Source organism: Anguilla anguilla, chromosome 10 (assembly GCF_013347855.1).
Source record: "Anguilla anguilla isolate fAngAng1 chromosome 10, fAngAng1.pri, whole genome shotgun sequence".
Taxonomy (NCBI): domain Eukaryota; kingdom Metazoa; phylum Chordata; class Actinopteri; order Anguilliformes; family Anguillidae; genus Anguilla; species Anguilla anguilla.
The window spans coordinates 9,579,870-9,604,870 of record NC_049210.1 but is presented as its reverse complement, the minus strand read 5'-3'; the positions used below and the strand labels follow the sequence as shown (position 1 = coordinate 9,604,870).

The 25,001-nt window shown below is 40.3% G+C and overlaps 1 protein-coding gene across 1 annotated transcript in view; it reads right to left on the bottom strand.

Annotated features, from left to right (window-relative positions):
• The window catches only part of LOC118237337 (zinc finger matrin-type protein 4-like), an 86,398-nt gene extending 61,902 nt beyond the window's left edge, over window positions 1-24,496 (bottom strand). Inside the window, exons 1-2 of the mRNA XM_035435938.1 lie at window positions 24,279-24,496; window positions 3,442-3,543 (exon numbers count right to left, since the gene is read on the bottom strand). Of these exons, the coding sequence (XP_035291829.1) occupies window positions 3,442-3,543; window positions 24,279-24,365 (189 nt within the window). The 5' untranslated portion in view covers window positions 24,366-24,496. The remainder of the gene's footprint in view (window positions 1-3,441; window positions 3,544-24,278) is intronic.
• Window positions 24,497-25,001: the final 505 nt, after the last annotated feature.

The following is a 25,001-nucleotide window of genomic DNA, read 5'->3' as shown; positions in this document are numbered from 1 at the left end:
TGCACGGCGGAATTGCTCACGAGGTGGAATCTACAGTAGGCTCAGAAAATCTGGGATGTTACAGAGGATGTAGACTGACATGCCAAAATTCAATCCCTGAGACAAACACAGGTGTTTGATCTGGAAAATCTACAGCCTCAACTCAATTCTTCCCTTTCAAATTCCACCCATGGGGGAAGTGCATGCAGGCATAATGGTAGTAACCTAGAAAGCAAACAAAGCACGGATGAACACATCGGTGAAAGAGATAAACAATAACTCAGCACTGCTCTCAAGTGTAACGCAAACTCATTTTCGAGACCATCACCATAATGGGAGCCAATTACCAGAGAAACAAGGGGGACACAACGCTGGAAATAAAGAAATCAAGTCAAGTACGCAGTTGACATGAGACGCTATTCAAATAGGCCTTGGAAATGTTGACGAAAAGGGAAAGCCACGCACTGTATTCTGTCCCAGTATGGACTCCCGTCCGGTCGTGTTTTAGAAACAGTCAGTGTGTTTGGGCTTTGGATTCGATACCAAACCCAGGCACAAAAGCTCGGCATTAGCCAAGGCTACGAAAAGGAACTGAGACTCTGCATCTGAGATTCTGAGAAAGCAGCCTGGCAACTGACAACGTCTTCCTTCTTCCCCAGTAACAATCTAAAACAAAGTTAAATTAAGCACATCCACAATGGAGAAATAATGGCAAGCCATGATATGCTATAAACACATTTCAATTACAGGTTTATTTCAGTTTAAAGTGGGCTTAACAACAAGGTCTCAAAACACTATACAAATCAAGGGGTAAAAATAAGAATAAACGAGGCAAACAGAAAAAAGTTAGCGAGTGTAGGCAATAAAAAACAGTATTAAATAGACAAAGTGATAGCAAGGATGGAAAGAAAACAGTAAATGAGAATGAGCACACAAATACTGATAAAAATGAAATCAGGGAGAAACAGGCTAAATTAAATTTCCCGGGTCTATTACAGTAAAAGACTGAGGCTGGTGGGGGAAGTTAGGTGTAGGAAAGGCTATATAAAGTGTGTTTTCAGGCGCGATATAAAAATAGTGACTGTCTCTGATTCCCTGACTATGGCAGGAAGACGGTTCCATAAAGCACTGTACAAGCTCTATGTGAGAAGGACCTATCACCCGCTGCCTTTTTAAAAATGCTGAGAATGGGCAACTGGCCAGTATCTCTAGAGCGTAGTGGATGGGCTGGAATATAGAGCTGGAGTAAGTCAGCCAAATAAAATGGGACTAACCCATATAGTCCAGTAAGAGGACTTTCAACTTAATCCAATATTTTATCAGGAGCCAACTCAGCGATGCAAGGATGAGAGTAATATGCTCTGACCTTCTGGTTCCATTCTGGTTCCATTATCTGCAGAGTTTTAAATACTTGCAAATTGCGGGTGACATGGCTGCAAAGATTATTTCATCACTGAGGTTACTATTCACGTGTCCAGCCTCCTGAGAAAGACATAGACAGTGACATAGACAGACTCCAAGTGGCATAAACAGGATAGGAACTATGCAATGGAAGGAAACTTGAGCAAGGAAGCTGAATACCTCAGCCTCTCTGTTACAAAACATACCTTGCACAGTTTCAGTGATCATAGAGTTGTCACATTAAATGAAAGTGTCAGGCTTTGCTGAACATTCCACAAAATTGTTGTACCACTTAATGAACAACCTTCCTTGACCTTAAAGAGTAAGCTAGTGAAAAAGATGAGGAAACGTGGGTATTATAGAGTTAGGTGCTCATAATACCTTCTTGGGTAGGAAAATAATTCAACATTTACTTTCCTTTGAAAAAAACAATACATGGAACTACAGAGTAGGTAATACTGCAGGTTTTGAATTCCATTGCAGCAGTTTCTGACTCCTTGCCACATCTGAATAGGGCCTTTGACGTCTGTGAAGCAGGGATTAAAAGCTGATTGCTTTGAAATAACTCAACTAACAACCTCAACAGAAGGCGAGAGTATAACTGCTTCATTTTGACTTTTAAACTCCGATAAACTGCCACATAAATGATTCAGGCACAACAAACTAACTTGCTTTAGCCATTTTAAGTTCAAATCCTAAATCAGAAATTTGCGGCTATACAGCATCTAACGTGTTTGCTGAGTATGCAGATCTAATTAAAGAGCTCTCATTAAAAAGACAGAATTACAAACTAGTCCTTATTTTTAAGGATCACTGCTACTGCATCATGTTTTTTATTAACATTATATTTCTGTCATTTGTTGTCATCAAATTACGTAAATCATCAAAAATTCCACGATTACCCATACTGTACATACGTTGATATTTATAAGATGATGATTCTTCCCCATTCATTAATGTTTTTCAAAAGTAATACATTATGAAGGCATTTTCAGTCAACATCCAGTGATAGACAACCACTTAATGAAAGAACATGCAAAGACTGTGTGGTTGATTCTGTTCGCTGATGTCACTGAAGCCCAGGCAGTCAGTCACAGTTAGTAACAGGCGGAGAGAAGCTGCAGAGCTCTACTCCAAATGAAGTAGGCTTAAAGCCAAACGGGGCAGTTGCCACAAACCAACAGAAACAAAATGAATATTTTACAACGTGGGGGTACGGGGACTTCCTGTTTACAGCAATGGCTGTCTGAACAAATTCATTCTGCTACTATTCACGGCTGGGTCAGAATATTTTTCCAACTTCACCACATTTCAGAGTGTATAGCAAACATGATTTACTCTCAGCTGATTGGAAAGGACCCTCCAAAATCAGTTCTGCCCGACTGCGTATGAATAAATAGCCTAACATCTGAAGTCAAGGTACATTGAAGCAAAGGTTTTGAAATTCTCTATATTTCAACAGCTGGTGATCGTACACCAGACAAGAAGTAAAATTTAAGCAACTCCAGGTCATAAAACTGTCAAGTTTTATGGACTATTACAATCATTTTTATGCACTCATTTTCATGTTTAATGAAATGTTCAGTATTGGGTCAAAGGGCAGACCGGATACACTTTTCATGATTATGACCAGACCGGTGAGCACGCAAATAAAAAGAGCCTCAAGCCCTGAAAATATTATATTTAAAATACCAGCGATAAGCTTGAGGATATGAAGGTCAAGCAGCCCAATACTGTCTTTATGGCAGCACTGTACTGTAAATAAGAGCTGGCTCTGTACCGGAGTGGGACTAACCTCTCATTGTAATTCCCTCAGCAGAAATTCTGTATATTTCTGTGAGAGAGCTTCTGGGTGATTCCACAGCAGGGGGGATAAGGGAGCGTTACTCCCAAGAGGCAGTGTGCAAAGGAGGTTATGTGAAAGATGATGCATGCTGGGAACCGACAATGGAGTACGTGCGCGTGAGAGTGAGACGGCGCGCGGAGGTCACTCTCGGATGGACGACGTCCAAAAGGCGAGCAGGGTGTGGCAGAAAAGATTTGGCGGGTGCCGTTCCTCACCTCGTAGTGGGCCACTCTCTGGGACTCGGAGATGAGCTGCGCACTGCACACTCTGCAGTAGCTGTCGGTGAAAAGTCCCTGGTCCACTTCTGTAGACTTCATCTGCGGAAAGGGGGGGGGGGGGATAGAGCAGAGTGTGTTTAGACTAGATGCACTTCAAAGGGAAAAACCGAGAGTGCTGTGGTAAGGAACACGGGGATTAATTACACAGAGAGCGCAATCCTGTTGTGGCCAGAGTGAGCCGCGGTACTTTACCGAGCATTGAAATGGAATCTGCACAAAAACTCAAACTCGGTGTTAAAAAAAACTGCCTAATGATGATATTATTAATTGTTCAAGACAGGATGTTATTGCTGCCTTGCACAGAACCAGGAGGTAATTTTCTGCACAGATCCACATTAGTAAAAAATTTCCACTGAATCCTAATTAAGGAATATCTCCTGCTCAAAGGCAGGAGGAAGGATGCATACTTTGGTCTCACTGCCTGTTGCATATTTTGCACTCGCTTAAATTAGCTAAATTGCTCATAAACATTCAAGCACCCCTAGCTTCTATTACCTCCTCAAGCATTCAAAGCAGAATGCAATGCAAATTAGAATCCATACCATTAAACTAAGGCAAGACTAACAAGCCTCCGAGAATCAGTTTCTCTCATCTAAATCTCACCTGAATGGAAATCATATTTGAATTATTATACATTACTATGTGCCACAAGAATGCATATTCAAACATCTATACATTCCCAACCAATAAAGTCAGCTCAGGCAACTAATATGTTTATTTTCTGTAATGGGCTCTTTGCTTTGGAAGGACTGATCAATTTATTTATTATTATTGTTGTCGTTGTTGTTGTTATTATTTATTATTATTATTATTATTATTGATATATGGATATATACAACAGACAGACATTAGCCAAACACAATGTATTTTACGCTGAAGCATAGTTTTGGTAACTGAAGTATAGTTCACTAAAAGTGTAGAGAACATTGTAAAAATGCAATATAGTCAAGATGTGCTTGGCTACAGCGATAAAAGGACAAGCCTGGGCAAGAAGAAAGTTTCTCAATGAGTTTTCTTCTAGTCTGTGGGTTTTAGCTATTTATATTCTTAAAAACTAATTTAGCACAATGTCCATTGGAGGTTACATTACTTATTTGGGAACAATCAATCTCTCTTCATCATTTTTACAAAACTCATCAAGCATGCAGTATGTAAAAGCTACGGTGTAGCCTATCCAAGCACAGATACCTGGAGAAATATACTAGTATTATCATTCTCATCACATTTTCATATTTTTAAGTGTGTATTTTATTTAATCATGTAAAACAGAGCCAAATAACCTTTTATTCCATACGTATCATAATTTATCATCAACAGCATTATCATTAATATGATCATGCTCAATGTCACACCGCAGTGCCTTCGGTCAAAGTCCTGCAGAGGCAATTATTCACAATCAAATGAGCTGATCCAGTCTACAGCTGGAACCAATTCCCCTCCATCCGAATTAAATTTCTGCTGCTACCTCTGCACGCCCTGCATTGAAAACAGCATCTGTCCTCGCAGGTGAAAACAAGCTAAGAAACTCAACTAAAATTCATTTCACTGTCTGTCCTTTCAGAGTCATGTTGCTGAAATCCCATACAGCACACACCCCTCGGGTGGCTCGAGGACACAAAACAAGGAAATACGTCACAGCTCAAGCGCGAAAATGGTGACAAGAATCTCTAATAATCCCACATAAATAAATAAAATGAGAGCCATATATTAATGGCCATTTTGAATAAAGAGGAATGTAATGCATGAATATTTTTGGTTTGCAGGTAAAAATCACAGCAGTAATTGAGCTTAAACTGATTTTAGCAAACTAAACTTGGAAATACTATAAAATACGACAAAATGAGAAAATAATGCAATTTCTTTTCCGTATCAAATTCCTGTAGGAATTTGTCTTGGATAATTACAAATTATGGGTAGAAAGTATTCGGTTTTTTTGGCACTGTTTTTTGTTCAAATGTGTCTTCCTGAAACCTGAGGCTAATTGTTCAGGCAGAAGAAAATGTTATAAAAATGTGGAGGAAATCAATGAGCAGGTGGTGGTGTGGTGGGCTAGAGGGGAAAAGGCTTTAACCAAACATCAAATATGATGGAACAGTTGGTGCCTTTGGCGGCTCCCTGTCGAGATGAGAAATTGACAGCCCAATACAAATCACTTCGCTGGGAAAAAGACCATTTAAATGGCAGGATATATCTCAGCTGTGCAAATAAACCATGAGTGAAGGGGACTTTCCCAGATATCATGGATTATTTGATTCTGTGGCCCACAGCCTTGACACCACATATACAATCTTCTTTCTTATCTATTTATTTTCAATTCCCACCACCCACCGCTTATGAATATTGCATAAAGGTTTACCATGTGTCAGTGTGAGAAAGATGAGGGAGAAATCACAGATCAATCAGGAAAGGATGGCAAAACAGATCAATCAGGGAATGATGGCAAACTAACCTGAGTGGATGATGCTAATTGCTAGGCAGTGTAGCAGTTCTTGCCTTTTTACAGTGCTTTTCATACATTGCTTGGCTTGTTTTCATAATCACATTATTACTCTGATCGCAAATGTTTTGAATCCTATTAAGGGGTTTGATTGCTGACCAAAACCTGGGAACATTTTGTGCCCAATGTTTGTTTGCTTGTTTGGCAATAAGTCCTTACAGTCAAATTATTTCATTTTCTATTTAATATCTATTCATCACTTAAAGGTGCTTCACTTTTGTCTTTAAATTCAAATTTCTGGTGGGACAATCCAAGAAAGCATTCAGGATAATCTCATCCAGGCTCATCATATATTTGTTTTGGCACCTTCTTTCTGATTACTTACTACAAATTTGGTTATTTCTGGAATGACGGGTGTGTGCACATTTTCAAGGGGCAAAATGGCTCCAAGCTGTTTCATTGAATTGAGACATGAAAAACCAAAAAGATGAGGGGGTGCTGACAGTAAACCCGTCAAACGAAAGGGTGCCAGCCACGAAACGAGGGAAGAGAGGAAATGCGTAAAATGGGAAGAGCTCAGCGAGTCTTTAGGCTCTTAATCGGCTAAGAATGAGCGCTGCTTCCCCGGAGAAGACAAAGCGCAAATTCCACGGGACGGGCGCCTTAAAATGAGGGGCTTTAAAAGCTATATCTTTCCCCCTCAGAGGTGAGCCCCAACTGCAGTCCCAGCCACAAACGTGGGAAAACACTGAATTATTAATCAGCCCAGTAAAGCAGGGGCCATCACACGCTCTTCTGAAGTGGCGCTGGGGAACGGTGCATCTCATTTCCAGGCCATTTTATTTTTCCAAACACCTCTGAGAACCTATTACTATTCCAAATGGAGCAGCTTTCCAAGAACCGGTTACAACAAAAGATGAGAGACAATATCTCACTCCGTTACAGTGCTGCCATTTACTTTGCCGGCAATCAATTCAAACATTACACTAAACTGTAAATGAGGATCGATAAGTTTGACACCGTCAAACTTCTGTTTAATTTCTCTCTGGTCAGGCATTATTAATTTATGTGCAGCATTACGTGAGCTAGGGGAAACAAATCATAGCGTTGTGACACACGATAATGTGTTCAGTTTCACCAGATTAGGAGAAGCTAAATTAGAGGCTGGGATCAAGATATTGGGACATTACATTACATTACATTACAGGCATTTGGCAGGCACTCTTATCCAGAGTGACTTACACAACTTTTTTTTAAATAGCATTTACACTGCATCCATTTATACAGCTGGATATACAGTATACTGAAGCAATGCAGGTTCAGTACCTTGCTCAAGGATACAATGGCAGCGCCCTACCTGGGAATCAAACTTGTGACCTTTAGGTTACAAGACCAGCTCCTTACCCATTATACTACACAGTCGCCCCAGCAAATGTGTCTTCCTCTTTCACTGGGGCTTCTGTTTGTTCAATAAGACGTCTACTCTTCAATATTAATTGGTCACGTGGAGCACAAAAAAATGCGTACTCACACACTTGATGTTTTAGCGGGATTTCATTAATGCCTCATGCAGTTCATTTCAAGACTTCAGCATAGTGGAAATCTATTTTAGCCAGAGCTGGCAGCCATCATTTCTAATCTAGTACCGGTGGGAGTCTTAACATGACTAGTGGCTCTACTGTGCAGCACGGGTGGTTGAAACAAAATAACTACCCTCATTTGTCCTGCTTCAGCACTGAAAAATGGCAAAAAAAACTGTAAACCCCTTCGGCTCAATACTCAATAAATTTGAAAAATAACGCCCGCTTTTGAGAGGAATAACATCCGCTTCTTCCTCCTGAAGGTTGATATTTTGGCTTTACACGCTGACAGAGCGCGTCACGGCCAGAAGCAATGATCCATGGGATACGACCGTCAGAATTACACAATGGACTGAAGTGTCTGAGGCTGACCCCCCAGAATGCCCGCACTGCGGAGGGGAGTGGCTTCACCCAGCTCGCCCTGTCTGCTGGCTCGGCTCCCGTGGCACGCCGAAGCAGGAGAGCGCCGTGGCAGAGCGGGCAAGTTTGCGGGCACAAGATCAATCGGCCATGCCACTGGCAATCTCCTGCCAGTGTGGAGCAGAACGAGGGCACTTTGCTGAGGTAATAGGCAGAGCACCTCAGCAGGAGGCCCAGCAAATGCTTAAGCTATGAAGGTCTCTGGCAATTCATCGGGGAGGGCAACAGGGTGGTAAACTGGACAGACCCCCCACATGGACTCCTCATGCACTTAGCTCCAGTGGGGTTACTCTGACTGTGCAACTGTGCAACTCTTCTGTGAACCCCATGGAGGAAATCTATGGGCAGGTAGGAGAACAGATACACCTGTCTCAGGTTATACCAACATGGACGGATGAGATGACAGATCCTTCAGATGGCACCCTACACAGCTAAACACTCAGTGCAAAATCAACTCTGATACCCTGCTTTTGACTATAATTTGTACTGCATTGTAGTAGAGACCAGACAAAATGGCTGCAGAACATTTTTTTCTCCACTGGAATTACACGAACAACTGTTAGTACTAATTACCAATAGCATTTCTGCTGAGTGATCATGTGACCTGTGATCCTGAAACCAGCAAGCAGAAACATTTATGGCGTTCGCACTAGCGGGCATCAGCCAGCGTTTCATTTGCAGCAATTATGGCGGTCACTCCAGAGATCACTTCATTAAATGTGAAAAAAGAACAGAAGGCTCCAAGATAACTTCCAAAAACTTTCTAAATATTCTAAGAATGTGAACTATGCCTCCTGGGTTTTGGCTTCCAGCTTAATTAGTCACAGCCCATCAAGTGTACACTAAAGGGCATCAAAATCAATACATTCATTATGTCTGCAATTTCGGTGTTCTTCAAGTCTGAACCTGTTAAAAGGTACTGGCACCCAATAGTTACAGGGATGACACCAAATTAATATTGGATTTTACAGAGACGACGGCTTGCAATAACTGCTGACATGCGCGTTATTTGGAGTTTCTCCAAACTTCAGCGCCACAGAGCTTTGACTGCTACAAGCTGTTTGCCATTTCTCCCTCTTGTTCAAAGAGAGAGAGGCACTTCCAGGAGCAGTCTGGCTCTACTCAATCTTGAGGGCACTCTTTAATAAACAGAACGCAGTGCTGTCTTTTCAGTGGAGACTTCCAGTATCTAGCTGCTTTTGTACAAGGCACTGTGTCTGCGTGTGTGAGTGTGTGTGAGTGTTCAAGCTACAAATGATGGACAGTTTACATGCATTTATTGTTTTACTAAATGGGAGGGGAATTTTTAGCAACCACATTAAGCTGTATGTATGGCATGTCAAATCTCTTAATAAATGTTAGCAGGCTTGCATCCCTGAGCAACCTTCTAAATCATGGCAGATCCAAGCAAAGGCAGCAGAAGAGAGGGCAAGAGATATCCTAACGCTCAGATACAAGGAAGAAAATATTGAGGGAATGCATTCATAATTTATCAACATCAGTGAAAATTCAAAATTCAACATCAGTGAAACCAATAGAGGAGAGATCAAGAGGAGGGGAGGACAGAATTTTAATATACATGGCAGTCCTGTTGCACGTAAATCCACAAATCAGCCGCAAAGTTCTAATGTGCATAATACAGAGGGGTGCATGCGATACTGGCAGGCCAGTCAGGGGCGCGCTGAGCGCTCTCGTGATGTGATCACTGGCAGTGCCATTTTGGATAAGAGCTCTGGAACGTCCCATTTGGCGCCTGGGCAACTCCCAGAGACGCGCATCCCCGCTGAGCTAATTACCACAGCTGCAACAAGGCAGCGATTCAGTGGCAATACATCAGAGCACACCGAGAGAGAGAGAAACTGGGCCGAGGAGGAAGGGAACTAGAAAGAGAGAGCCTCTTATACCAATCAGGAGAATTAGCATAGGCTGCAGGGTATTAACCTGCCTTGACAAATCCTGCGCTAAAGCTAACTTTCGGCAAGGAAAAATGCGTCACGAAATCAAGATGAACCAGCAGGATTTCTGCGATGATGCACAAGGGAACAATAAAAATAAAACACACAAAATAAATAAAGACAAGAAAGAAAAAAAACCTGTCAGAGGAACAAAAGTAGACAAACAACCTCAGTCACGACCCATGAAATAAGAGAGAGATTCTGGGTCATTACATTTATGAATGTTGACAGTTTAAGTGTGCAAAAACTGGGATAGACAAAGCACCACTGAAATTGTCATTCAAATATCCAAGTGCACTTTATTGAATTCTAATGAACACTTTGATAAAAGACTTGGGAATGAAATCTGCAGTGTCTTAATGCAATGTAGCTCTGTTTTTATTTCCCTCTTAGGGGTGCATCCAAACCCAAATACCCGATTTGGAAAGGTACAGATTAAGCATTATACACTTGTTCTTCCACAGGTTGACAAACTGATATCTGGGAAGTATTCAGAAGATGATATTAGCAGGAAATGGAATGGAATGGAAAATAAAACAATGTGTTGCACACAATAAAACACGCTGTTTAATGCATTTTGCAGTACATTGCAGAAGCATCAATTAAATAAACAACAGTACAAGACAAACCGATACCAGACCGACTGTGAAGTGTTCCAAGTGGCTTTGTTGCTAAGCAGTGCTTCAACTCATTGTCTGAGGGATGAGGGTGGGCACAGGTGGTGAGTATATTGGAGGTGATAGAATAAATTGCTAAATCATCATGCTCCATTATTTTGACTGATTTGCCATAGTCAACTCAATTGATTCAGTAACAAAATATTGGGAGAGCGGTAGACAGCTCTCACTTTTAGGCCACAAAAATACATACAGTGTGTCCCACACACAATAGAGCATACAATAAGGTGGCACGAGCAACAACTCAAGTGGACCACCAAGTAATGGAGCACAGTCGCCTTCAGCAATGATGAAAAGTACTAGACCACCTCAAAGTATACCTGCATAGATTTGCCAGACAGTATAACAACGTACAGTCCAACTGTATTGTTCTGTAACCTGGTTAGATCAATAGTACAGAAGGAACTATCATTCAAAATCAGTATATTTTAAAATTAAAATACAATACTAGATATATATTGAGTATTCTAGGCAAAGCACACGCGTCTAACCCCTGGCTGCTAGGCTGCAGTTATTATGCACCCTACAGGCGACACAGCACCAAAGGAGGGAGATAATGGCAGTTAAGAGGACAGGCATATCTGTCACAGGTGAGAACTAGTGGCCTGTGGGCCACTGGAACGTTTCTGGGAGGAACTAATGTAGCAGATACCCTTGGAATCCTGCACAGCTTAAAGCCACCCTTCCCATGAACGTCTCCCAGTCATCGCTGGCTAATGACATAGCTGAGGCTTGAACTTGTGAACCTACAGAGGCTCACCTTCAGTGGCCTGTGAAGAATGTAGGCCTACAAGCTAATGTCCTACCCATGAGGTAAGTTGTATGATGTGAAAACCCAGACTTCTGCATCATAAGATGTGTACTAAGTGTTAAGTTGCAACTGATAGAACACATCGTAGACTACTTCATACTTCAGTACTCAGATGGGAATATGTAACTGCCCCTTCAAATACACTTACAATATTAATGTAAGGAAGGTGTTAAAAAGATCATTTATAATTTCAAATATTTTCCATCAAATACCAATTTGCAAAATGGAGAGAGGAGGGAGTCATCTTTAGAGAGAACCATGCTGAAAGAAAAATAATCTTTGATAATGTTTAAAACTCAAATATCTCTTCATGATAAATGGTCCTTCAGTAATAATATAGGATTAACCTGCAGCTGTAACCTCAGTTGTTCTTCTGGGTTTATTTATAAATTGATAACATCTTAGATTCCATATTCTATTTTAAACAGAGGCCAGAAATTATTAAATAGGCAGACAAAGGCCATACATTGAAGTGATAAATAAATATAAACAGTGTCTTTATTTCCTCAGAAGAATATCTATCCATTATCTACACCTGCTTATCCTGGTCAGGGTTGCAGGGGGTGCTGGAGACTATCCCAGCTTGCATTAGGCAAGAGGCAGGACAGAGCACCAATCTATCGCAGGGCATACACACCATTCACTCACACACTCAAACCTATGAGGAATTTTGAGTCTCCAATTAGCCTACCTGCATGTCTTTGGAGTACCCGGAGGAAACCCACACAGACATGGGGAGAACATGCAAACTCCACACAGAAAGGCCCAGGCCGGGATTCGAGCTCAGGACCTTCTTGCTGTGCGGCAACAGTGCTACCCTCTGCAATCAAGTCAAGATTCAGTGCTGAATTTCATGTGGTAGCACAGTATGTAAAAGCAAACAAATACAATGATTATGTGTTTATAATCAACCTTCATCATTACTGATTAAAATATGCTGAACGTCACATAATGGACTTTCATTTTCTCCAAGTGAGTTACCTTCACAGGTAAAACTAAGGCAATTTTAGATATATTGAGGAAATGCATGCAAAACTAATTCATCCCCATACCAAAGAGTGAAATTAGTCCAATTTGAATATGAGAAGCTGTTTTCATCGCATCAAGTTTGATTGGTTGTCAGAGGCTTATTAAAACATCTTTGATGAAAAGCAATTATTTAAATGAAGGTTGCTACATCAATTAGAATTTTATTTAATGTGCTGGAGCACATACTGTTGTTATTTGAGTACACAGCGCACTGGAATTGGAATAACAATTTTAAAAAGGATTTATGGTCTCAAAAGGAAGCAAGGAAGGGAGCATGTTTTAATAATGTTTATATATTTTTTCATTAAGTCCAAGTTATATTTCCAAGGAATAAAATGTATACCCATTATTGCTCTGATAAACATTTTATGATCACAATCAAGCAAGACAAATTAATTATTATAAAAAGGGAGGTTGTGGACTTTAATGACAATGAAGCCTTACATTCAACAACAATTGATTATCCCTAATCCCAACAGCTGTCATGTAGAAAAAAGCTAAATGGGAAACCTTGGTTCAGTGAATGGCAGGCAGAAGATAACAGAGGAGCACCTGCTTTGTAATACTGCAGTTGAACTGCTGTCCGTTAAATCCAACGTGCTGTCTGAAAGTTGGACTCAGGAAGGAGTCCTCTCAACATGACAGGTTACATACATTCCTTATCAACCTTACGGGGATAGAGGGCACTTGGAATTAGGTATCAGGGTACGTTACGTGTGGCAATTTATTAAACCCCTCTCAAACTGTCCTCTCCAATAATGCACAAACCATTCAAAAGACAGAGCCGCCTCTGCACAAAGACCAAGCATCATTTCAGCAGCGTATTTTCTAATCAGCGAGACTCACTTATCTAAATTCAGATCACACACAGCAGGTCGCAGTTAGACTGTCATCCCAGAACAAATCAAGGTTCTTGTTTTTGAAAGGGTATGACTGCATAAACACAACTAAGACACAGCGAAAACAAACAGAAAATAACAGCCACCCTCACATCTCAATTCCAGCAGGCCCTCATTGAATAATCTCTCTAACGTTCTGTTGCTTTTTCTTCAAACAGTGACAGAACTGAGTTTTTCAACTTGAAGCACCTCTTCAGATGCAAGAGAAAATTCTTAAGGGCTGTTTATCGACAAGCAGGGGAAAAAACAAATCCTTCCGCTTAAAAAGACTAGTTATAAACTTCCCAACAGTAATAATTCATCACTACTAGGGTTGGCCGGGCACAGACACAACAGAGAACCCAACCACTTACTTTGCAAATTGAAAATGGCTGTCTTTCCTTACCCATCGCGGGGAACAATGCACGTTTCTGTCCAGGGTTCATGAATTTTGGATGGCCCCCGGACATATGCACAAGATATTTTCCATTAAATTTTGCTCCACCGTCATACAGCAGACAATGGTGTCACCTAACATTGGATTAAAAATGCACCTTTGCGTCATTAGCGCCCCTGGATCAATTCACCTTCAGACCACTGGGACAGAACAGATGGTTCCTGGAGAAAGGCCACAGCAATAACAAGGCCTCTGACACGAAGGGCGGAGGAGGTGCGCTGGACTGGGACAAGTGTGACAGACACAATGAGGAGGGGCAGACCAGCACAGTGAGGACACATCCACGCTCTCCTGCTTTCCCATCACAAACATCGTGTACGACACTGCAGAAGTCAGAGTATTTCTTTACAGTTACAATTTTAAAATGAAGAAATTCCAGTAAAACAATTGGATATCTTTGCAAAAGAGGTGCAAAAATCTTCAGTCCTCGCTTTGTCTTTGAGTGCCAATCTCATAAAATGTTTAATTTAAAGAATGTAGAATTTTTGGGTGAGTAAGGGTTCACATAAAAGACTAGACTAGAAATCCAGAAATCTCAAATTTAGACTCATCGATCCATAAAACCTTAATTAACATCTGCTGAAAAAGACAGATTTCCCAGGTACAATGTCAGAAGGTCTCATAAATTTTATTTCAATTTCAACCAAAGTGGTTTTCAATGAAACGCAGGGCTAGAAAGGTTACCAATATTCCTTTTAAACAATCTAGCGCCAGGGCAATTCTGATGGATAGCACTTATAAATCTGGAAATGTTTGAAAAACCCACTCAAAGCTGAATGAGTCCCCAGAGCATTGGCATCCCAACCCCGAGCAGGTGCCACCCATTATTTTGTTTCCATGGGGGATAGTCGGCGCTAATGAAAACAGCTGCTGCTAACGCTCAACAGCTCAGCTGCTGTCAATCAGTCCCTGTCCCAAACTGACCCATGCTGGTGTTCTCAGAAGTGCACCAGAAACGCGCCCCCTCCCCCATATTCTGCGAATAACCAAATCCAACTGTACAAAATGGCTCTCCGGGGTCTCAGTCTCGTTTTATGCCTCCACAAATCTTCACCCTGCCTCCTACAAAGGGCGATAAACCAGTCCAGTGAAACAGATACATTTAAACGGACAATGAATCTCTCTGAAGTTACACAGAATCAAAAGACCACCCTGACATCAATATCAGCCCCTCGGCAATTCAAGGGTTTTAAAAACACAGCTGCGGTGCACTGCTAACGCAAACATGCTTTTGGATGCCATTAAAAATTATGAATGAACATATTGCCTAAGTACCAAATAGTAAAAGATCTCCACACAATACAAGTACATACAAACTGGTGTCATATCCTATTTATGCCCATTCCATTACATTACAGGCATTTGGCAGACGCTCTTATCCAGAGCGACGTACAACAAAGTGTATAACCATAGCCATGTCCATATTTCACTTTAGCCCTAGCCCCCTGAATGCCAACCAGCGTGCTGTCAGTAGCAGGCAACGGTAGGCGATTGTGATCAATAAGAGGTAATTAAAGAACTGAGCTGATGGCCCCCAGGATTTCAGCACCCCATCTCTCTTTTTTTCAATGATCCCCTTCGTGTATTAGGTCCATTACTCTCAGAACTAGTTGCCAGGAACACTGAAAGTCAAGGCTGTGTCTCTGGATCTGAGCCTGTGGCTACAGAGAAAGGTAAATATATGAGATACCATGTTGGGGTTTTCTGTGCTGCCTGAAAAAAAGCTGTTCTCAGCATTGAATGACGGCGAGGATAAACTACATATCCCACATTTCTCTACCCCCACCCCACTTCATTTGGCTATGGCTATGAAGTACCCTGTCCATAATGACCCTATGAGATACACGCTAGTGCTGAATAATTAGAATGACTTATACTGCTTATACGCAGTTTCGCATGAACCCTGACATGGTCAGCCACTTTGGTCATTAGTGTTTGCGCATTTTATTTGGAGGAAGTTGAACTAAATGTGGAGCAGACTTGCTCCACATTAAATATGCTACAGTAATAATAAATGACACAATGACTCTAACAATAATACAGTAACAATGTTCCATAAAAGTATCTCATTTTATATGCACTTCCCGGATTACTGAAATTAAATGGGCTCATCAACTTAGCTTAGCTTTAAAAAGAATAGTAGCTATATATCACTGTCCGATAAATGATCGGCAAGCTCAAAGAAGCATTTCCTTATAGGCAATGAAACTAATTACTTGCGAATAAAATGTACTTTTTTGGTGGAGGTAATAAATAAATGTCTTTATGTTAATTATGAGCACTCAGTAAAACTAAGCTACATTTACAATAAAACACCTGGAGACATTACTATGCAAAGGGCCCGACTCACCGCTCCTAAAGGGTAAGCTGCTGGAGTTGGCGAGCCCCATACACTGTGATCTGCAGTACCCACGATCCAAGGAACAGTTTAGGAAAGGGAATAATCACTCTTCCATGCCGGGCAAAATAACCTCTGAAAATTAATCTGTTGGCCATTCTTCTACCTGCCGATCAAAACTGGGGCCAGGTGCAATGAGGGCGACCCTGTCTATTACAGAATGAGAAATCTGGAGGGTGTCTGCAGCATTGCTACCTTCTCCACATAAGACGTTACCCTCCCCCTGGAAGATACCAGCTGACCGTAAAATCCTAGGAGCACCTTGAGACTATGACCGTATATAAGGTGTAATGCAGGTCTATTTTGTGTACTTTTTTGTAACAATATTTCCCACGTGTATGCAAATGAGCAGGATGATCACTAAATGCGGCATAACAAATCATACCATAATGCTTGGTAACATTCAACCTTTAGAGGGCTTAACTGGTCACAAATAACAGGAGAAAATAACCTCAATTTCTATCTGATGTGGTCATTGAAATAGACATGGGGAAAGACACCCTAAGCCAAAGTCTAGAAGATTTCAAATTCAGCAACTATTGTAAATAAGGACATGCTTGTCTTAATTTCTGTTGTTGCATATACCTAAGTGGTTATGTAATTAGCTATATTTTAATTCATTATAAACCTAACATTTTTGAGGATAAAGAGAAAAGCAGATGTCTGCAAACTATTTTGTAAGTGTCCCTTCACACAGTGGAAACAAAAATGACAAAATAAGATACCTTAAAAAAAGCTTCTCAATATGCTGCAGGAAGATGCATTAGTCATAAATGACTATCCTATTATAGTGATTAATACTGGCTCTATACATTTTAACAGATATTTTAATAGCAGCACTGCAGTTTAACACTTTATTAATGAGACATTCACTCCTTCAGCACACCGTTAGTCACCGTAACTTCCGAATAATCTTTTTGAAACTTCTCCCTTTTTCTCTTAGCAAGTGATAAGGCAGCTTATTTTATATGTCATTTACTGCTTTTAAGTGGTTTTCTTAAACTATGTTAAACTGTGTACACCTAAGGGCGAATCTCATCTATGACAACCCAAATTGAAAGAGTGCGTATACGCTGCAAATAAATCGTGGTTGGAGTGAAAATGAGGTAGGCAAGACTCCCTTCAAATGTTCTTTCCCTACCAACATGTGCAAAGTAAATAATGAAAACCTTTCAGTTCCACTGCTGAAGATGTACTTTTGAGCTCTCACACGAGGATAGATAGATGTGGAGGAAGTAAAAACAGAAAAGGCCTTTTTTCATTCTTGCTTAAATGTAGTCGGTACATTGCATTGCAATGACAGTGTGAGGATAAGAACCTGATGCCCGTGAAATTAAATGAGTTCAAATGCAATATAACCCAGAACACATACCCAATCAATTGACCTTCAGTATTGCATGTGATGCAGTTTTGAGCAAGGTTAGTACTTAATCTTCATCAGCACGTGATTGCACTGTGCATGAGTGCACGGTATGTATATTTTCTTCACATGGCATAACAGATGACACTTGATGTTAGACAATTTGACCTGAGTCAGTGGGATGCAATGGCAGAAACTCCTACTAGCAAGAAAATCCACATGAATACAAAACCGTAAATTTCAGTACTGTAGTCCAGTCAAAAAGCAACAATCTATCACTACATAACAAGACTAAGCTATCCCAGAAAGATACTTGTCAGCTGCCATATATCTGAGCTGTCACTCAAGGCCAAGGAAGAGGTCACTGAGGGTGAGAAGGAAAAGAATGGTGTGTCCTATCAGACGAAGAGAAATCACAGGAAATGGATGCTTCTGCATACATTTATTCTGTATATTGTACACTTAATTAAAACAAAATAAAAATTCTGGCAATTGTACAAAATTCAAAACGGTCTTCCATGGTACTGACAGAAATGTGCGTCTCAAAGATTAATTTTAATTGAACTACAGTGAATCCATTCTGCTTTTTCTTGGGAGCAGTCATGTTGTAATCAGTGGATAACACAAATCCATTTATGAAGAGTATTGATCAGTATGCGCAAGACATATTGCTGCATATGGCTACTGCGAGCTATATAATGTAATTTCATTTTGAACCCCAGGTAAGGTTAATGTAAGGAATTAATACATCTGCCTCAAGGAATCTCCCACGTGCTGGGTCAATACAGTGTCTCTGCGATACCATGTAGCCTATCTGCACAGAATTGCAACCGTACTTTGTGTGGTTAGAAAGCCCCATTCTTTGCAGATGTGCTGACTGAAAATTATAGGTTATTACAAGGCCATCTAGCCCATTTGTTCATGCTTATTGTGCAAACCACAACCCATTCAAATAACCTAAATTAATGAGTTACAGCAGAGCAGGGAAATTGTGCTAATCTACCAATTTCCCTCCCGTATCAACACAGCCCCTGAACGGCGGCTAAGAGCACACCAGATCCATAAATGAAGGTCAGGTTAGCCGTCGTGAATAATTCTGTCAACATTACAGGCTTCCAGGGCTACCAACACATTTCCAATAAGAGACAAGAAGGGAATGGATTTGGAAAAGGATACTGGACCCCGAGGGAATTGCTGAAGTCTGAAGCCATCTCCCTAAGGTTGAAGGTTGGCAAGCCATGCTAATCAATAAATCGACTAAGCTTAAAAGACTCTCAAACAGTAACCCGTACAGTAGATCATTAAAATTTAGAAGACCGATCTCAGAAAGAGGCCAACTGTACATGAAGATGAGTTGGCTCTGAACGTGATTGGCTACAGCGTATTCCCAACAGAAGCCTGCAGCGTGAGTTGACTGTAAATGTATTTCATTCAATAGGCTGATAAATGAATATCCCTGTAAATTGTACCATGTGATAACCCCAAGAAAATAATATGCTGTGTTGACAACATGACAACATATCTCCCAAATGAGAAAGAAATGCGGCTGCTAAACACTGCTGTCTTATAACCAGCATCAATTTCTACCCTACCCTGACAAAGGCTAAAATGTTCTTGTACAACTCCATAGACACTGTCTGTCCTCTCTTACATGGGGGTAAGTGACCTCCTCGTAGGTTATTTTTTGAGGCCTATATGCAAAAACTGAAAAATGCCTTCTTTGGTGTTACTAATGAATAACAATGCATGGTGCTTCAAGCGCAGGTTGGGGGGTTTTGCTAATATAAATAATTTTACACCAAATAAAATACAAACAAAGCGAATACACCATGCATGAGGACTGTGTGTGAAGACCTGACTGCTGTGCTCAACCTCAATGGCTGCACTTTTAAAAGTCTAAAGGAGAAACTTGTTCAGAAATTACTCCTAGATGGGCTGTTGGGTGGCTCATCCTACTAATGTACTTGCACCCAAGTCAACCCACCCAGAATCCTGAACACGGAAGCTCAGCACATGATTGGTTGCAGCATCACTCAGGAAAGTAGGGTTTCAGTGACAGGGAGCAGCTTTTCTCCTCTCAACATGAAAAACAGCAAATCTCTCCTGTTCACAGAAAGGCTGCAATCTGCCTGCAACGTGTTGCATTAAGTATACTTCTCTCATGTCATGAATGTACTGCACACCTTATGGACTGCAGTGGGGAAAAAAGGCCATCAAAAAAGATAAGGCAACCCAACTGGGAGAAAAACAGAAAACATGGTGAGAAAAGTTGGATTGAAAAAGGCTCAAATATTCACATTATGTAAAAAAAAAAAGTCTCAATTAGAAACTCTGTGTTACGAATAGTCATACAACAACTGTGCCGTTGGAGTGTCTATGGGCACCCCTTGAGGATAACCATTGAAAGTTCAAATCCCTGCAGGTTACATGGTGGAGACAAACTGGAGGTCCTGCTAAATACAAAAATAACTCAAACTTAACTTTAACCCAAATGAAATGAAATTCATGAATTGAGAAATTCTCCCACATTTCTCAGAGGATTCATCAATCAATGAACAGAATTCCTAAAAATTTCTAAACTGAAAAAAAAGACTGCACTGACATGGAATTGGCACAGCCTACTATTCAGGTATATTTTTGGGATAAGAGAACAAAAGTATTAATTGTTCTGACAGTTGATTTCCTCTGAGATTTGCCTATTGTGTCTGATGGTAGACAATGATACGCACTAGATACATTGGGTTTATTTCCTCCATAGACTAATGATGATAATGTAGATACTTCTTATTTCAGTTAATTACAAAATCCAATTAAAAATAAACAGTAACTATGACAAGTCTTCAGTTATATGTAAATACTCCAAATAACCCAGGTTTTACAAGAGGACAGTCTATTTATTGTGTTTCTATGGCATTCCCCATAGGGAAAAAAGTGATTAGGAAATACAAAGAGTTGAAAATGTGTGGAATCTAGGCCCAGTCTGTTTCACACCAATTATGATGTGTTGGTTAGTGTGGCATGTTGTGCAAATTGCCCACTGCTCCTGTGTTGGATGCAAAGAGTCCAAGGAGGATATGTCTCAGTCTTGTTGAGTTACACCAAACACGTTAAAAAAGCTGCACTTTTCACTGAGAAATGGAATTGGAAGGTGTCGATTCCTTCACGACACCATTTCTAGCTTTTCTCCTCTTCAATTTTTCAAGCAATTCAAGCTGTAAGATTAGCATAAAGACATTAAACTCACATCAGATCAAGTGTAATTCCCTTAACAAAACACTAGGTGATGTTAATATACCGCAGGCGAGTTGGTTAATATTTCAAGGCAGGCGTACCAATTCTCACAGCAGTAATCAACACCTGTCCTTTCCGTAGAATGTACACGATCAATAACAAAGCAGGTCTGAATAATTTTAGATTTAGTGCTGGAAACACCCTATTCCTATCAGTAAGGATACACTAGGTCTGATTCCTCCAGAGACCAAATAACTTTCCGAAATGCCAGGGAAGGCAAATAACAGACTCAAGAGGCGGAGACAGAATGGCAGAGACAGCAGTATTAAAAATGGAATCTGACCAAGATACAAAACTTGATCGTGCACAAACAGGTCAATGAACCACCTTGTGGCTTGTACTGCAAGTCTTTCCATTGCGAACAAGTGCAATTCAACCTCTTATCCCAGCTTTGGCTGATCTATGTAATGAGGGCTTTGATATTGTGGAAGGTACAAAGAGAGCAAACTGACTGAATGAAAAACTGAAAAGGGAAAGCCAGGTGTAGTTTAATCTGGGTCTTCGAAAGACCAATTTGCATTTCCTCCCTCACAGTATATACAGTAACAAAGAAGGCTATGACTATGATGCAGATGCACCCATTATGAATGAGATGAGCTGAACTTTTCTTTTCTTTAGAGAAAGTCCTTTCTCCCTGCATTGCTTTACCATAAACACCAGGGTGACTGTAAGGGCCTTGCATGCTCATTCCTGAAAAAAAAATCTTGAAAACAGCCTTGAATGTACAAGTACGCAATGGCTCAATAACTCATATCATGTTCTTTTCAACTGTCAGCAGCTGTCATGCCATTGATGAGGCTAAGTTATGAATAGACAAAACAAATATTGACTGCCTTGAAGGCCAAAGTACAAATCACCCAAACCATACAACAAATAGAACATGTTTCAGTTTATTATTCTGGAAACTTGTGTCTCCCTGGAACCGCATAGGGCACATTATGATCTATCAGACATTTTTAATAAAGCAGGTAGAATGACCGGCAGTGGACTATTCTTAAACAAGACCATGTTAAAACCTAGTAAATGGCTGGACCTAACACACGTGATCCAGCCGACCAATGGTGTACCTTCATAACTAGGCCGACCAATGGTGTAACTTCATCACTCAGTCAGTCACTCACAGACATTCGCGTTTGTAGGGTTGGCCCCGCTGTTGCTGGCCAGCCAAAAATAAAACAAAACAAACTTATGATCTTATCTTAAATTTCACTTTTGTTGAGCACTTCACAAATAATTTTTAATATAATCAGAAAAAAACACTGTCAAAGGGTAAGATGGATTGGGTAAAGCAATATTTCCATCAGACTGTATATCACTATTTCAACCAATTTTGTCGCAGAAAGGTACAGCAAAATGGATTATATAATATTAACAAAGATTTGATTAAAAAGAATGGCCCCATGAGTATTTACAGTTACTTATTCTAGGAAGTATAATTAAAAGATAAAATAGTCTCAGTAATTGCATGTACAAAATGCAGTTTCAGATTTGAATGCCCTAAATTTTGATTTTTAGTGATGGCTGAGTAAATACAGCAATTAGATTTTTAATAGGACAGCAGAATGTTCTGTACCTCCTCAAACCTCAAAATGGCAGGTAAATTGTGAATAATTTTTCAAGAAGTCCAGTCAAGGAGCTCATTTGCTCTATTCCAAAACAAATATGCTGCCATGCAGTAGCATGGCAGTGGTCCTTTCAGTCCAGACTAGTCCAAATAATTTCATTCAAACTGTTACATACAGTGTGTTTAACCTTGATTATGAAAATTCAAGCCTTGTCAATGTTATAATGACAAAATGGTCCTAACATTTTATTTTAACTATCCAAAACCAATGGCAAAAATGTCATCTGTGGGTATGGCAAGTAGAGTCATCTCTTTGAACCATACTAAATTGTGTATAGTAAACTGTATAAATATGTGATATTTTCTGTTTTTATGTAACTCCCCTTACACATTGTACACAGATACGTGTAAGGAGCCAGTTCATATTTATATCTGGAATAACAAGCAACAGTAAAGTGCCACACTCAAAGAGAGCAGGGGGAAAGATACTTTTAATGCTATTAATGTCAGGGTCAAAGACGATTTCAAACTCAGTAGCACCTGGAAAATAATCCTTCAAATGTCTACAAGAAAGGTCAAAACTCATTTTCCGTTGTAAGTACACTGCAATGCATGCAACAGCACATTACAAGGTAAGCCAATGAATTCACGTACAGTAGGCTACACAAATGTATTTATGAAATCTAATACAGGTCACACCATAAAATAAAAATAAAAATTACTTCATAATCATTGGGCTTACTTTCCTGAACTGAAACACTTCAATTTTCTCAACAAGTTTTAATTTTTTTAACATAATTTTAATCAGGGATTGTAATATAGGCACAAAGGAAATAGTCTTATTTGCATCGAAGAGGCATCTGTTATTACAGTGCAGAGTAGACTAGTGCGGGCATACAAAAGAGAGTTATTGTATAGGCGACTGTTCCAGCAAACACGCCGTTGTTTGATGTATAACTTCAACAGAAGCAATAATAAACAGGGTAGCACTCATGACTAACAGTGGACAGTATAGCGAAGAGCAACGCTACATTAATAGCTGCAAACTGCAATAATAAATTATATATATGAAAGTCCAATCTAGCCTATTTCTTGCAGCTCCAAACAATTCTGTCATTATGATACAAGTACTTAAGTAAACGTAAATGAACGGCATGTAACGCAACTGGCTGTATTTTAAAATATTTTGCTCAACCGATAAAGCAAATGAGGTCATATACTGTAGCTACTGTATTTTAAGATGACATAATTCGCACATGTATCAGGTGTTGCTTCTGAACAGGAAATAACAACGAATTTCAATGCAGATATAATCTCAATAGCTTTGTCTCTGTGTTAATTTCGAAAGAACCTAATGATTTCGCCAGTTTCACCGACCCATATACCCAAACTTCCCGCAGCGCAATCTCTCCTGAAAGTGGCTAATACATTTGCGGTCAAAGTGTTTGATGCACAACGACATTGAGCTATTCGTCCCATGCTGGCACTGATTGGGCACGAAGATAACCGCTGCAAACTGAAACAACCCATTATTTCAACACCGATATAAACAATGCTTTCAGCAGTCACCTCGGACACGCACTTTCCCGTTATTAAACCTGCTATGAGAACTCACTGTCTCTCAACAGTGTATCAAAACAGTCATAAGATGGATATGCAATAAGAGAGCTTATTTGTGGACAGGGTACACATCTTCGCATTGTCCTAAAAGGCGCTTACACGAGAAAGACGAAACGCAGATCCGAATAAGAATCCAGAGCACGAGTGCAGAGAAAGCATCTCCCGTAACACTGCTTTACAGTAGACCTGTTTACAGCAGAGTTTGAGAGAAGGGGTTACTTTGGTCCAGAACAACAGAAAATAATAGGGAAATCTTAACGTTACGCCACACATAAATAATGCATAAATAAAATGTACCTGTAACTCCAAACTGTAACCCTGGTATAAGTGGGTTGGAAACACCGTCAGCTGATGTTGCACTTGAACAGAAACGGTATAATCCATTGACTAACTGAGCGAAATGCTTGTAGCTAATATAAGATGATTCCACTGCTGCCTGCAGTACTGTAGTAACATACCAGCCTGCTCTCCGCCCCACTACCACCTCATTGGCCGGTTGGTTGTAGTAGTAGTATAGAGCTCCCCCACTACCTCTCTAACGAGCATCAGTAAACGGAGACCAGGCGGTTGGCTGGCAGGTGGTTCAATATAGCTCAGCACCTGATTCAGTTAATGCAGCGCGACAGTGCAGAGCAATACCATAATCATTAGTTGGCAAGCCGAAAGTAAAGATTCAATTAAAATTTTTCTTCAGCTTTGATTTACAATGGAATGCAACTGCATGTGTTTTTTATTCAGCAATCGCTGAGACTAACTAAGCAAGTTGAGTTTGTAAAGAAAACGTGTAACACTTGCATATTCATTTTTAAGTCAAATTTTTGGGTCGAATATTGAATAAATACATGCCAAAGTATATTTGTAGACTGGTCAATAATCATGGGCATTAGGATTAGGTGCCAAACGATTTATCTGAAGGAGGAAAAAGCCAAATCAAGACTAAATGTGTCTGTTCTAAACCTTAGGGTGCTCACTGCATAAGTACGCTATATGGGTATGGGGCATGCCGCCCCACCAAGGCGT